Consider the following 16203-nt stretch of genomic DNA (forward strand, 5'->3'; position numbering starts at 1 on the left):
CGATAGAGAAAGTAGGATTTTTGTGTACTCACCATAAAATCTCTTTCTCTGAGTCTTCATTGGGGGACACAGCACCCACCCTGCTTGGTTTTTTGGTTGTTTAATTGCATTTGCCTGCTATTTTCAGCGGTCTTATGTTCATAGACCTCTTGTTCGCACGGCTGCATTATTTTAGTTATAACTTGTTTTATGTATGGTGATTCTGGTACTCCTCCTACTGCTTGTGCACCAAACTGATCTGAGCCCGCCTCCGGCTCGGGGTGTATACTGCTAGGGAGGAGCCAACTTTTTATGTTTACTTAGTGTCAGCCTCCTAGTGACAGCAGCATAACCCCATGGTCCTGTGTCCCCCAATGAAGACTCAGAGAAAGAGATTTTACGGTGAGTACACAAAAATCCTACTTTTTCAAATGCAATGCAAAAGATATATTTCACCTTCTGATCTTTTTTCTGTTAGGAATAAAATATGGCTATAGCAGACTTCCCAATCATTGCATTCTTGTATTCTTTACATTATACACGGCGTCCCAACTTTTTTTTTTTTTAAATATAGTAATTGAGGTTGAACGTGTATATTGGTATGTTACATTGGACATTGCATTTTGTTTTCCAGGTGCTAACAATACAGGAACTTGCTATTGGTTTTGAAAACTCATTGAAAACATGTGGCCTGTTTAATTCCAATGGTAAATTGGCTCCGATTTATTTTTCTATAACAATGCACAGGATGATTGATGTAAAGTGATCATTTTTGTATATAATAAATGTATAGTATAGTGCTAACACTTTTTTCATAGAGGGTCAGCACGTCCTTTTTTGGATTTTTGAAAAATTTAAGCTACACACACACACACAGACACACACAGACACACACAATCCCTAGAAAAGATTGAAAATAATTTGACCATAGGGACATGTTAAAATAGTGTATGTCCTGTAGTTAGCACCACAGATGTTTGCAGACTTGTAAATAGTCAGCCTGCCTATTTAAGGCGTAAAAAGTAGTTACTGTGCTGTTTATCGTTAGTCTGTACCACACTGAACACATGGGCCAAAGAGAGAAATGTGTCTGGAGATTAAAAAGAAAATTGTTGACAATCATGTTGAAGGTAAATGCTATAAAATAATCTCCAAGCACCTTGATGTTTCTGTTACTAAAGTTGCACATATTATTCAGACGTTTTTATTCTGCCAGGGGGAGCACAAAATTATCAATTTGAACTGGGGGGCACGGGGAAGAACGGATAGCACTGAAGGAGAACAGACAGCACTGGGGGGCATGGCAGCACTGGGGGGCACGGACAGCACTGGGAGGCATGTACAGCTCTGTGAACTGTGATGCTGCTGCTTCTCTTCTTCTGTGGGACGGAAGAGCATTGTGTGCTAACACTGCTCACAAAGTACGTCCTCAGTATGCTGTGCTGCACTGGCCAGCATGAGGACCTAATGTTATGCGCACACAGCATTCAGTAGTGAAAGCTGCCTGCACGTCCTTGCTGCACGCGTTGGGGTTTAAAGAGCCGGCAAGACACGACTGCAGGCCCGGGGACTATGGTCCATGGCAATTTGCCCGGGGACCACAGAACAGATCATCGCTGAAGTTCCTCACCCCTGCATTAAGCCATAACCTCTTTTATAACTTGGCTTTATTATTACATTTCCTACCATTCTCCCTATCCTGCTATTTTCTTATTTTTTTTATTTTTATTTTTTTTACTTCTTGTGACGTTTCATTCGAGAGGAGTCTCAAACTGAACATCGCTCCTAAAAAAGGACCTCATCAGTGGGCGGTGCTGCAGTCACTTACCACTGTGCATTGCCGCTCACTGATCACATCCTGATTCAGTAAAAGGGATCAAGAAGTGACCGCATCTTCAGTTGCCGCCGTCAGTCACTGCTCCTAATGCCGCAATCTCTTTTCCTTGAAGAGAATAGTCATCGGGGCAATGATGGAAGCAATGTGAGTGACATCAACACTGCTATCTGATGACCATTTGTTTGAAGGCAGTGGTAGAAGCTGTGGGTCAGCGCTGCTGTCACTCACCCTGCTTCTATCACCAGCCTCAAACAAATTGCTTCAAATGAGAAGCTGAACTGACTCTGGTTGTATAAAGTCCAACTTTTTCACATATTTCCATTGGAGATCTTTCATTTTATTTTTTTCTATATGTGGAAGCTTTTGGCTGGTTGCTTGCTTGTGGAAGTATTGCACTCAGAACATTAGGGAGTGTGCTGCTATTTTCCCGTGGATTGATATTTTTGTCCATTAAATGACCATTGAGCTTGTTAAGCTTGGCATGGCAGATTGGCTTTGCAAAGTATATAAACATAACAGAAGGCACTAACTTTATGGAAAAATAGCATTTGCTTTATGTATCCTCCCCGAGTCTTTGCTTCTGCTACTGGTGTCTGTTATTGTCTGCAGTGCTGACGTCGCGTCAATGGCGATGCAGCCAATAAGCGAGCCCAGTGGCTATGCCTGAGTTAAAGGGGTGAGCCACTTAGTCGATGACCTCAGTTTTTGGCTTCAGATGTGACTTCGGCTCTTTAGATAATAATAGATACTGGGACCAGCAGTGAAGCCCTAACGCTGGACCCTGGGAGGGTGAGTAAATCACAGATAGATAGATATATATATTTATTTTTTTTTATTGTTGAAAACAGTTTTGTTTTGTTTTTCTCCATTTTAATAAACTGCAGAAGGCATCAGTGGTTTTCCAAAAACAGGAAACTCTTTTTAATACAAAGGAAGGTGCATAAAATCCCATTATTTTTTACTCTTGCAGACAATGAGGAGCGGGAACCACCCACGACCCTTTTGTGGGTTCGTTATTTCTTAGCACAGCACTTTGATAAACGTGGCCAGTGGTCTATGGCATTAGACTACATCAATTCTGCCATTGCCAGCACTCCGACATTAATAGAACTCTTCTATATGAAAGCGAAAATTTTCAAGGTATCGTTATGAAGCATGTCATTAATTTAATCTAATTTGTTGTTGTCCATCAGCTTTAGGATTTGGTCACCCACCCTTTTGTGTAATGTCGTAAGGTGAATCACGATTAGAGCTGTTGCGTAGAAAAAGCGAAAATGGAAGACCGACCTATAATGAAAATGTTTTCTGCCTTCTAATATGATTTGAGTAAATTTTGCCAAACACACTTGGCTGAAATCATGCAGCAATTGTCTTCTCCATGCTGCCTGTGGATCAGGCCTCATAAAGAGAACCTGAAAGCAGATCTAAATCACGCTCACGAACCCATGTGCACGGCATGTGCAAAAGGTTTTGACATATTCTGAATTGTAATTCTGGTGCATTGAGCGGGATAAATCTCCTTCAATGCTTCCAAATGTAAAGAAGAACATTCTTATTCACTGAAAACCAAGATCTTGTTTCTTGGTAGGAAATTAAAACACAAAGTATATAAGGAAGTTCTATAACTCTTCTCTGTTCTGTGAATACCCTTTCTTTACATGAAACTCCCCTAGGAATAGATACAATTCTTTTAGTGACCTTTTGAGAAATCCAATAATCATAGTCTTATAACGTAGCTGAAATCAAGATTATTCTAATTCTAAAATTCCTTTTGTGACTATGTATCGTGCAGTGCAGAGTTTGCGAACACTTTGGGGAAATAACTACCATCACTTGTCTATCTCCAGCATATAGGAAACCTTAAAGAAGCTGCCAAGTGGATGGATGAGGCTCAGTCTCTGGACACTGCAGACCGATTTATTAACTCTAAATGTGCAAAGTACATGCTGCGGGCCGACATGATCCAGGAGGCAGAAGAGATGTGCTCCAAGTTTACGAGGGTACACATTGAATGTCCAGTCAAGTTATTTTTGTGAATGTGGTTGAATAAAATGTGTAACTAAAACACCCTCATGCACATCAGATGAAAGTTGAGCGAACTTACCAATTTTCCATGGGGAATGGCCAATCATCTGATGTGTATGGGGGCCTCTCGAATATCCCTGGACAGATGATGTCAGGATAGACTTAGATCAGGTCCGTTTCAGTGCATTTTTTTTTTCCACGGCAGATAAGCCACTGCTAATGGCCCTTCACTAAGCCACACTCTCTCTTTAGAAAACATGAATGCTGTCGGAGAGACAGTCATGTGCCTAACGAATGTTATATCATGTGTAAGGTGATGCATTAGTAGAAATGCCCTTCTCTAACTTGCATTTTTCAGGAAGGCACCCCGGCCATGGAGAATTTGAATGAGATGCAATGTATGTGGTTCCAGACTGAATGTGCCACTGCTTACCAGCGACTGGGAAAGTTTGGGGAAGCATTAAAAAAATGCCATGAGATTGAAAGGGTAAGTGTAGCAGGGAAGTTAATTGTGAAATAATATATAATAATATAATTTCTCTTGTGCTGGATGGGGGAGGGTAACACAAAGAAGACCATGTGTTTGAACCCTCAGCCAGGTTGAGAGGAGTCTCCAACACCTGGCTATACACACGCCCCCATAACATCACAGGGTACAGCCTAATATAGGGTTTGTGACCAAGACTCATTTAGTCCTATGATTGGCTGTAACCTGTGATGTCATGGGGGCGTTCGTAATTTGTAGCAGGGAAGTTAATTGTGAAATAATATATAATAATATATTATTTCACAATTAACTTCCCTGCTACAGTAAGTTTGTGCATAAAACTATTTGGAAGGGTGTAGAAGCCCCAAAATAAACTACTTGTATATAATGGGCTAGTATATACCTGTACTGTACTGTAATAATTAGTTTTCTTTATCATTCCTTTGGGAGACCCAGACCATGGGTGTTTAGCTTCTGCCTCCGGAGGACACACAAAGTACTACAACTAAAAGTGTAGCTCCTCCCTCTGAGCTTATACACCCCCTGGTAGCCAGTCCTAGCCAGTTTATCGCTTTGTGTCAGGAGGCATACATCCACACATGCATTCTCATCTGATTTGTTTGACTTTTGGAAAGAGTTTGAAGAAAAGCGGGTCCATGTCTGGACTCCCGACATGTCCCTTCTCACCCCACTGTGTCGGCGGTGTTGTTAAGGTTGATTTACAAGGCTGCAGCCTTACATGCCGCGCTCCTTCACCATCCCTTCTGGGCTCTGGCTTGAAGTGGGAGCCAGCACGGTCTCCATGCCTGGCAGGAGTCCGGTCTCCATCCACAGCCCCTTGAGGATTCTGTTGGACCGGAGCACTCATCCCCAGGGACATGGCCCTGCGTCTCAGCAGCTAAGTACCTGAGACGTTTATGTTGGGGGTCCCGGTTCTTTATTGTAAGGGGAGAGTATGCTGTATGTGATTGTTTTAACTTTTCCGGCGGGTTCTCTAGCTTTTGCCTGAGAACCGCGCCGATGGTGCCTGCTTGTCGGCCTCGCCGCTTAAATTTAGGCTCCGGCTTTGCCGGAGGCCTAGTTTCATTTTCCTGCCCTCGCATGTCACTCATGCAGAGGGACAGGTTCGGCTCCTCCCGGCGGCCATTCTACACAGGGGAGGGACACTCCCCACTGCTGGGGCGTCCCTCCTTCCCTGCAGGTCTCTATAGCCCTCCAGTTCCCGCTCTTTTATAGGAACGCCCTCTTCTCAGGCAGAGTTCACTCTGCTCTGGGACATCCTGCATTCTGCATCTCTGCTGAGGTGCTGCGACTGGGGGACCGGGCTTCGGGATCTGGAGGGCACACAACACCGCGCTCAGCGGTCTGGTAAGCCACAGCCAGTCTCCAGTTGTGGACCTCTGTATATTCTCCCTGGGGTTCATTCTCTGCAAAGCCCCCACTCCAGCAGCATGTCTCACTCAAGGAGCAAGGCTCCAAAGCTTTATTCTGCATGCACTGCATGTAAGCTCCTGCTGCCTGAGCCGAGCACCTATCCACATTGTGATGTCTGCTCTAACTTGGCGGTGCCACAGCCTGGAGTCTCACCCCCAGTGGTCTCTCAGGCTGCTGCTGCACCTGTGATTGAACCCCCGGCTTGGGTAGAGTCCTTTTCTAGGTCCATATCCCAGTCATTTGCTGAGTCCATGGGGCTTTTGTCCAGGACTTTGATGAATATGCATCAGCCCCCCTCACATGGTGCCTCTAATACTCTTGACAGAGGACTCCTATCCTCTGACCTCCGTCCATCGGAGCTCACGGAGGATTCATCATCTGATCCCAGACCCCGTCCTTCTAAGAGAAGGCGCAGGGTTTCCTCTCCCTCCCCATCCCACGGCTCTGTCTCAAGAGCTGACTCTCAAGATGAGGAGGATGCCCTCACTGGGGGCTCGGAGGCTATGTATCCCATCGATTTCTCTGAGCGTGACTCAGATCTTAGTGATTTGATTGCTTCTATTAATTCTGTGCTGGATCTCAATCCGCCAGTGTCAGAGGAGCAACTCTCTTTGGCAGAAAAACATCAGTTTACCTCGCCTAAGAGAGTGAAGAGTGTGTTCTTTAACCACTCCAGTTTTCAGACCGCTGTGACCACGTCAGATTGACCTTCTGGCCAAATCTGTGTATGAAGCTGCGGGGGCCGCGTTTTCCCCGACTTTTGCAGCAGTGTGGGCTCTCAAAGCCATCTCTGCTTCTCTATAGGAGATGCATTCCCTCACCAAGGAATCTATGCCTGAGATGGTTACCTTAACTGCTCAGGCTTCAGCTTTTTCATCCTATGCCATGTCTGCCATGCTAGAGGCTGCTCACCGCACTGCGGTGGCTTCAGCTAATTCTCTTGTTATCCGCAGGATTTTGTGGCTTCGAGAGTGGAAGGCAGATGCTTCTTCCAAGAAGTTTCTTGCTGGGCTCCCTTTTGCTGGTTCACGGCTGTTTGGTGAACAGCTGGATGAAATCATTAAAAAAGCTACTGGCGGGAAGAGTACTTCCATGCCACAAACCAAGACCAGGAAACCCGCCCAGGGTAGGAATCAATCGAGGTTTCGTTCCTTTTGTTCCTCCAACTGGTCATCCTCTAAGCCTTCCGCCTCGTCCGCTAACTCAGCCAAGGATCAGAAATCCAACTGGCGCCCAAAAGCGCGTCCGCAGAAGACCGCAGGAGGTTCTGCCACTAAGGCAGCTTCCTCATGACTCTCGGCCCACTCCAGCCACGTCCTTAGTCGGTGGCAGGCTCTCCCACTTTGGCGACGCTTGGTTAAAGCAAGTCTCCGATCAGTGGGTGAGAGACATCATATCTCACGTCTACAGGATAGAATTCTCTTCCAGCCCTCCAAACAGATTTTTTCTCTCAACTCCCCCCTGCTCCAAGGCCGCCGCCTTCTCGCAGGCCGTGGCGTCCTTGCAGGCAAACGGAGTGATTGTCCCAGTTCCCGCTCAGGAACGGTTCAGAGGTTTTTACTCAAATCTCTTCCTAGTTCCGAAAAAGGACGGTACCTTCCGGCCCATCCTGGATCTCAAGCTTCTCAACAAGCATGTCCGGGTGCGGCATTTTCACATGGAGTCTCTGCGATCAGTCATTGCCTCTATGACCCAAGGGGAGTTCCTGGCGTCCATCGACATCAGAGATGCCTATCTACATGTGCCAATCGCAGTGTCACATCAGCGTTGGTTACGTTTTGCGATAGGAGAGGATCATTTCCAATTCGTGGCTCTCCCCTTCGGGTTAGCCACGGCCCCTCGGGTATTCACCAAGGTCATGGCGGCAGTGATTGCGGTCCTGCACCTCCAGGGGTTAGCAGTGCTTCCTTATCTGGACGACCTTCTGGTCAAGGGTACATCCAGCACAGACTGTCAGCGGAGTGTTTCGCTCACTCTCGCCACCCTAGCCCAATTCGGGTGGATTGTCAATCTTCCCAAATCCACTCTGACTCCGACCCAGAGTCTCACGTACCTAGGGATGCAGTTCGAGACTTCGCCGGCACTTGTAAAGTTGCCCTTAGACAAACAGCTGTCACTCCGGTTGGCGGTGCGCTCTCTCCTGAGGCCCCGCCGTTATACCCTCAGGCGTCTGATGCAGGTGCTGGGTCAAATGGTGGTCTCCATGGAGGCGGTTCCCTTTGCCCAGTTCCATCTGCGTCCTCTGCAGCTGGACATTCTCCGCTGTTGGGACAAGCGGCCTTCCTCCTTACAGAGGTTAGTGGCTCTGTCGCCACGGACCAGGAGCTCTCTTCAGTGGTGGCTTCGACCCCTCTCCCTGTCCCAAGGGCGCTCCTTCCTGACTCCGTCCTGGGTGATTCTCACCACGGATGCCAGCCTATCCGGCTGGGGAGCGGTACATCTCCACCACAGAGCACAGGGCACTTGGACTCCGTCCGAGTCAGCCTTTTCAATCAATGTGCTGGAAACCAGAGCTGTGCTTCTAGCTCTCCTAGCCTTTCACCACCTGTTGGCGGGCAGGCACATTCGAGTCCAGTCAGACAACGCGACAGCGGTTGCCTACATCAATCACCAAGGCGGGACACGCAGCCGCCTGGCAATGTTGGAGGTTCAACGCATCCTTCAATGGACGGAGGACTCCAAGTCCACCATATCCGCAGTCCACATCCCTGGCGTAGAAAACTGGGAGGCAGATTATCTCAGCCGTCAATCCGTGGACGGTGGCGAGTGGTCCCTGCACCCGGCAGTGTTTCAGTCAATCTGCCGCAAGTGGGGCACTCCGGACGTGGACCTAATGGCATCCCGTCACAACAACAAGGTTCCGGTTTACGTGGCTCGCTCCCACGATCCTCAGGCCTTCGCCGCGGACGCTCTGGTTCAAGACTGGTCCCAGTTTTGTCTGTCCTACGTGTTTCCCCCTCTAGCTCTCTTGCCCAGAGTCCTGCGCAAGATCAGAATGGAGGGCCGTCGAGTCATCCTCATTGCACCGGACTGGCCCAGGCGAGCTTGGTATCCGGACCTGCTCCAACTGTCCATGGAGATGCCGTGGCATCTTCCGGACCGTCCAGACCTTCTCTCGCAAGGTCCGTTTTTCCGCCCAAATTCTGCGGCACTCAAATTGACGGCGTGGCTCTTGAGTCCTGGATTTTGACGGCTTCTGGTATTCCTCCTGAAGTCATCTCCACTATGACTCGGGCCCGTAAGTCTTCCTCCGTCAAGATCTATCACAGGACTTGGAAAATGTTCCTGTCCTGGTGTCGCTCTTCCGGCCATTCTCCTTGGCCATTCTCGTTGCCGACCCTTCTGTCTTTTTTACAGTCCGGTCTGCAGCTAGGACTGTCCCTCAACTCTCTCAAGGGACAAGTCTCAGCTCTATCAGTGCTGTTCCAGCGGCGTCTCGCCCGGCTGGCTCAGGTCCGCACCTTCATGCAAGGTGCGTCTCACATCATTCCGCCTTATCGGCGGCCCTTGGATCCCTGGGACCTTAACTTGGTCCTCACGGTATTGCAGAAACCCCCTTTCGAGCCCCTTAGGGAGGTTTCTTTGTATCGTCTTTCTCAAAAGGTGGCCTTTCTAGTTGCCATAACTTCTCTCAGGAGAGTCTCTGATTTGGCTGCGCTCTCCTCGGAGTCACCTTTTTTGGTTTTTCACCAAGACAAACTAGTTCTCCGTCCGACCCCGGACTTTCTTCCTAAGGTGGTCTCTCCTTTCCACCTTAACCAGGATATTTCCTTGCCTTCCTTCTGTCCGGCCCCTGTTCATCACTTTGAGAAAGCGCTGCATACTCTAGATCTGGTGCGTGCTCTCCGGATCTATGTGTCTCGCACCGCTGCGCTTAGGCGGTGCACCTCTCTTTTTGTGCTAACCACAGGGCGGCGCAAGGGTCTCTCTGCTTCTAAGCCGATCTTGGCCCGTTGGATTAGATCGACCATTTCGGACGCCTACCAGAGTACTCAGGTGCCTCCCCCGCCGGGGATCAAAGCACATTTGACAAGAGCTGTCGGTGCCTCTTGGGCTTTTAGGCACCAGGCTACAGCTCAACAAGTCTGTCAGGCTGCCACTTGGACTAGCCTGCATACCTTTTCGAAGCACTACCAAGTGCATGCTCATGCTTCGGCAGATGCGAGTTTGGGCAGACGCATCCTTCAGGCGGCTGTCGCCCACTTGTGAAGTTAGGCTCCGCCTACTTCTTAGTTTTTTTTCTGTTTATTCCCACCCAGGGACAGCTTTGGAACGTCCCATGGTCTGGGTCTCCCAAAGGAACGATAAAGAAAAAGAGAATTTTGTTACTTACCGTAAATTCTTTTTCTTATAGTTCCGTATTGGGAGACCCAGCTCCCTCCCTGTTGCCTGTTGGCAATTTTCTTGTTCCGTGTGTTATCACCGGCTGTTGTCGTGGACAGAGTCTCCGGTTGTTCCGGTTCTTACTCGGTTCTACTTGTGGGTGGCTATTCTCCTTCAGCTTTTGCACTAAATTGGCTAGGACTGGCTACCAGGGGGTGTATAAGCTCAGAGGGAGGAGCTACACTTTTAAGTGTAGTACTTTGTGTGTCCTCCGGAGGCAGAAGCTAAACACCCATGGTCTGGGTCTCCCAATACAGAACTATAAGAAAAAAAATTTACGGTAAGTAACAAAATTCTCTTTTTCTACGCTCTTCTGCTCCTAATCTAGCAGAGGCTGTAAATACATTTCTCAATTTTGGGATCAGATGTTGAATTAATGAAATGTTATAAAATATTTAGTCATTATTGTTCACTAAATAGAAAACTCTGATCATCCAAAATTAGTATGAATCTATTTACTAAACATTAGTTCCTTGTTTTTAATGTTCTTCTATTTTAGCATTTTTTTGAAATCACGGATGACCAGTTTGATTTCCACACATATTGCATGAGGAAAATGACATTACGCGCGTATGTGGATCTCCTACGGTTGGAAGATGTGTTACGAAAGCATGCTTTTTATTTCAAAGCAGCGCAAACTGCCATAGGAATCTACCTAAAGCTGCACGAAAGTCCCCTAATGAATGAGAGCAAAGAGCAGGAAGTCAACTCCGGTACGTGCAGTGATTGAATTAGTGACCGAGGCGGAATATTGACTGACAAGCCATGAAACTTCCCATCATTAAGACCATTTCCCTTTCAAAGAAAACCTTTCACAAATTTGATCAGGTTAAACTGAATACATTATAATACTGTGTAATTTTAGGTGGTTTCAGCTTTGTTTTCCTCATGCATGGCTCTAAATCCTGTGCATAGACACAAGTTGAGAACATAATACACTGACCACCTGCAGTCACCACAATAGGCAGCACTCTTAATATTGAGTTCACGTTCTGTACTTGTTTTACTGTAAGCCCTCAGTTCACTTTATGTATGGCTATGTAGAAATATGCTCTTGCGGTAACCAATAATAATATTATAATAATATATATTATTATATTATAATAATCAATTCATTTTCTTTTTAGAAAATCTCTCTGCAAAAGAGCTTAAAAAAGTGCTAAGTAAGCAAAGGCGAGCTCAGAAGAAAGCCAAACTGGAAGAAGAGAGGAAACACGCCGAAAGAGAACGCCAGCAAAAGAATCAGAAGAAGAAGAGGGATGAAGAGGAAGAAGATACAAGTGGGCCTAAAGAAGAGCTAGTTCCTGAGAAACTGGAAAGGGTAGGCCAGCTTCTGATGCTACAGTCCTATGATTCTTATATATTTAGATGGTTTCTGGTTTGGGGTGTATATAGTATATCTCTAATAACAACATGGGGCCTTGAACTAAAGTACTGTATTTTTCAGATTATAAGACGCACTTTTCCTCCCAAAAATTTGGGAGGAAAATGAGGGGTGTATCTTAAAATCCGAATATAGGAATATAGCTTACGGGGGGGAGGGGGTGGGGCTGCTGTCTGTGCAACTCTATGTGCGGGCGGCCAGGTGCGTGTCGCTGCGTGCGGCCGGCCAGGTGCCTGTTGGTGCCGGCAGCCAGGTGTCTGTCGGGGCCCGCTGCCTCTCTGTCCCAGCTGCCTCTCTGTGCGGGTAGCCAGCCTGCTGGCTGCCACTCTGTGCGGGCGGGTGACTGAGTGGACTGCGGTGGCTGTGCGGTGAGTGTTCCAGTCTGTCTGTGGTCCCGGTTTCAAATGAAGGCGCCGGGAGTCAGAGCGCTGCGCCACTCCGGGTAGCATTTGAACCGGGACTGCAGACAGACTGGGACACTCACCGCACTGGCTTGCTCCACCACTGACCTGCCGCTGTCACTGACCCACCTCTGACACCACTGACACGCCGCTGATGCTGTCACTGACCCAACGCTGACACCATTGACCCAACGCTGACACACCACTGACACACCGCTGATGCTGTCACTGACCTGACACAACTGACCCACTGCTGCTACCACGTACCTGCCGCCGCTTCTAGCACAGCCTCTGCCTCCTGTGACCCTGCTCCACCACCGCTGCCGCCCACCTTCGGTAAGACAACACCGGAGTATAAGACGGACCCCATTTTTTTTTAACCTTTTTCTTTATCGTTCCTATGGGACACCCAGACATTGGGTGTATAGCTTCTGCCTCCGGAGGACACACAAAGTACTACACTCAAAAGTGTAGCTCCTCCCTCTGAGCTTATACACCCCCTGGAGAACCAGATCTAGCCAGTTTATCGCTTTGTGTTCAGGAGGCATACATCCACACATGCATTCTCATCTGATTTTTCATTTTTGGAAAGAGTTTGAAGAAAAGCGGGTCCAAACTGGACCCCCGGCATGTCCCTTCTCACCCCACTGTGTCGGCGGTGCTGCTAAGGTTGATTCCAAGGCTGGAGCCTTACATGCCGTGCTCCTTCACCATCCCTCTGGGCTCTGGCTTGAAGTGGGAGCCAGCACGGTTCTCCTTGCTTTGCAGGAGACCGGTCTCCATCTGCAGCCCTTCAGGATCCTGCTGGACCGGAGCACTCGCCCCCAGGGACTTGGAACCCTGCGTCTCAGCAAGCTAAGTACCTGAGACGTTTATATATGGGGGTCCCTTGTACTTTATTGTTAGGGAGAGTGTGCTGAGTGTTTTTTGTGACTTTTCCGGCGGGTTCTCTGGCTGTCGCCTGAGAACCGCGCCGATGGTGCCTGCGCGCCGGCCGCACCGCTCAAATTTAGGCCCCGGCTTCGCCGGAGGCCTACTTTTGGTTTCTCTGCCCTCGCATGTCATTCATGCAGAGGGACAGTGCGGCTCCGCCCAGCGGCCGTTCTACACAGGGGAGAGACACTCCTCACTGAGTACATGTCTCCTCCCCTGTAAATCTCTTTGGCCCTCCAGATCCCGCTCTGAGTGAGTCCCGCCCCCTCTCTTCACTCCGGCGCCATTTTCTCAGCGTTCTTCCCTGTGATCAGCGCTGGCTACAGCATCACTGCTGAGGTGCTTGGGAGTCCGGACTTTGGGATCTGGAGGGCACACAAACCGCTCCAGCGGTCTGGTAAGCCACAACTCCGGTTGTGGACCTTCTGTATATACTCTCTGGGGGTCATTCTGGCAGAGCCCCCACTCCAGCAGCATGTCTCACACGAGGAGCAAGGCTCCAAAGCTGTATTCAGTATGCACTGCATGTAAGCTCCTACTGCCGGAACCGAGCACCTATCCACATTGTGATGCCTGCTCTAACCTGACGATGCCTCAGCCTGGAATCGCCCCCCCAGTGGTCTCTCAGGCTGCTCCGGTCCCTGTGGCTGAACCCCCGGCTTGGGTAGAATCCTTTTCTAGGTCTATCTCCCAGTCTTTTGCCGACTCCATGGGACAGCTGTCCAGGACTTTGCTGAACATGCATCAGCCCCCTTCACAGGGTGCCTCTGCTGCTAGGGCTCTCTCAGCGGAGCTCACAGAGGATTCATCATCTGGTCTCAGACCCCGTCCTCCTAAAAGGAGACACAGGGCTCCCTCTCCTTCCTCGTCCCGCGGCTCTGATTCAGGAGCTGACTCGCAGGACGAGGAGGATGCCTTTAGAGGGGGCTCGGAGGCTAACTCCATGTGCCCCATTGATCTGTCCGAGAGTGACTCAGATGTTAGTGATTTGATTGCGTCCATTAATTCTGTACTGGATCTCTATCCGCCAGTATCAAAGGAGCAACCCTCTCTGGCAGAAAAGCACCAGTTTACCTCGCCTAAGAGGGCAAAGAGTGTGTTCTTTAACCACTCCAGTTTTCAGGCCGCTGTGACCAAGCCCAGGGCCTGTCCTGACAAACGCTTCCCAAAGCGTGGTTCTGATGACCGTTTTCCCTTTCCACCTGAGGTGGTCAAGGAGTGGGCTCAGTCCCCAAAGGTAGACCCCCCGGTGTCTAGGCTCTCAGCCCGGACCGTTGTGTCGGTGGCTGATGGCACCTCCCTTAAGGATTCCACTGACCGCCAGGTCGACCTTCTGGCCAAATCTGTATATGAGGCGGCAGGAGCCTCGTTCTCCCCAACTTTTGCAGCAGTGTGGGCTCTCAAAGCCATCTCTGCTTCTCTGGAGGAGATGCATTCCCTCGCCAGGGAATCCATGCCCGAAATGGATGCCTTGACTTCCCAAGCTTCGGCCTTTTCATCCTATGCCATGTCTGCCATGCTAGAGGCTTCTCACCGCACTGCGGTGGCTTCGACTAATTCCCTCGCTATCCGCAGGATCCTGTGCCTCCGAGAGTGGAAGGCAGATGCTTCTTCAAAGAAGTACATTGCTGGACTCCCTTTTGCTGGGTCCAGGCTGTTTGGTGAACAGCTGGATGAAATTATTAAGGAAGCTACTGGCGGGAAGAGTACTTCCATGCCACAAACCAAAACCAGGAAACCTGTCCAGGGTAGGAATCAGTCGAGGTTTCGTTCCTTTCGTTCCTCCAACTGGTCGTCCTCTAAGCCCTCGGCCTCGTCCACTAACTCAGCCAAGGACCAAAAATCCAGCTGGCGCACAAAAGCGCGTCCACAGAAGACCGCAGGAGCTGCTGCCACTAAGGCATCCTCCTCTTGACTATCTGTCCGCGCCAGCAACGTCCTTAGTCGGTGGCAGGCTCTCCCACTTTGGCGACGTGTGGTTTCAACACGTCTCCGATCAATGGGTGCGGGATATCATCTCCCACGGCTACAGGATAGAATTCTCTTCCAGCCCGCCAAACAGATTTTTTCTGTCAACTCCCCCCTGCTCCAAGGCCGCCGCCTTCTCTCAGGCCGTGGCATCCTTGCAGGCCAACGGAGTAATTGTACCGGTTCCCGCCCGGGAACGGTTCAGAGGTTTCTACTCAAATCTCTTCCTAGTCCCCAAAAAGGACGGTTCCTTCCGGCCCATCCTGAATCTCAAGCTTCTCAACAAGCATGTTCAGGTGCGGCATTTTCGCATGGAGCCTCTGCGATCAGTCATTGCCTCAATGACCCAAGGGGATTTCCTGGCATCCATCGACATCAGAGATGCCTATCTGCATGTGCCAATTGCAGTTTCACACCAGCGTTGGCTACGTTTTGCAATCGGAGAGGAACATTTCCAATTCGTGGCTCTGCCCTTCGGGTTAGCCACGGCCCTTTGGGTATTCACCAAGGTCATGGCAGCAGTGGTTGCGGTTCTGCACCTCCAGGGGTTGGCAGTGATTCCTTACCTGGACAACCTTCTAGTCAAGGCTTCATCCAGCGCAGACTGTCAGCGGAGTGTCTCGCTCACTCTCGCCACTCTAGCCCAATTCGGGTGGCTTGTCAATCTGCCCAAGTCCATTCTGACTCCGACCCAGAGTCTCACGTACCTAGGGATGCAGTTCGAGACTCTGCCGGCACTTGTGAAGCTGCCCTTAGTCAAACAGCAGTCCCTCCAACTGGCGGTGCGCTCTCTGCTAAGGCGTCGCCGTTATTCCATCAGGCACCTGATGCAGGTGCTGGGTCAGATGGTGGCGTCAATGGAGGTTGTTCCCTTTGCCCAGTTCCATCTGCGTCCTCTGCAGCTGGACATTCTCCGCTGTTGGGACAAGCGGACTTCCTCCTTGCACAGGCTAGTGGCTCTGTCGCCACAGACCAGGAGCTCTCTTCAGTGGTGGCTTCGCCCCCTCTCTCTGTCTCAGGGGCGCTCCTTCCTGGCCCCGTCATGGGTGATCCTCACCACGGATGCCAGTCTATCCGGCTGGGGAGCGGTATGTCTCCACCACCGAGCGCAGGGCACATGGACTCCGTCCGAGTCAACTCTCTCGATCAATGTGCTGGAAACCAGAGCTGTGCTTCTAGCTCTCCTAGCCTTTCACCACCTGTTGGCGGGCAAGCACATCCGAGTCCAGTCAGACAACGCGACAGCGGTTGCCTACATCAATCACCAAGGCGGGACACGCAGCCGCCTGGCAATGTTGGAGGTTCAACGCATCCTTCAATGGACGGAGGACTCCAAGTCCACCATATCCGCAGTCCACATCCCAGGCATGGA

At 49.6% G+C, this 16203-nt stretch overlaps 1 protein-coding gene across 1 annotated transcript in view; it reads left to right on the plus strand.

The window, feature by feature from the left end:
- Positions 1–16203, plus strand: part of NAA16 (N-alpha-acetyltransferase 16, NatA auxiliary subunit) — a 116929-nt gene that overhangs the window by 63197 nt on the left and 37529 nt on the right. The window contains exons 10-15 of the mRNA XM_075336853.1: positions 614–686; positions 2787–2956; positions 3664–3816; positions 4200–4328; positions 10645–10858; positions 11273–11466. Of these exons, the coding sequence (XP_075192968.1) occupies positions 614–686; positions 2787–2956; positions 3664–3816; positions 4200–4328; positions 10645–10858; positions 11273–11466 (933 nt within the window). The remainder of the gene's footprint in view (positions 1–613; positions 687–2786; positions 2957–3663; positions 3817–4199; positions 4329–10644; positions 10859–11272; positions 11467–16203) is intronic.

The sequence above is a fragment of the Anomaloglossus baeobatrachus genome, chromosome 2 (genome assembly GCF_048569485.1).
Source record: "Anomaloglossus baeobatrachus isolate aAnoBae1 chromosome 2, aAnoBae1.hap1, whole genome shotgun sequence".
NCBI classification, from domain to species: Eukaryota; Metazoa; Chordata; class Amphibia; order Anura; family Aromobatidae; genus Anomaloglossus; species Anomaloglossus baeobatrachus.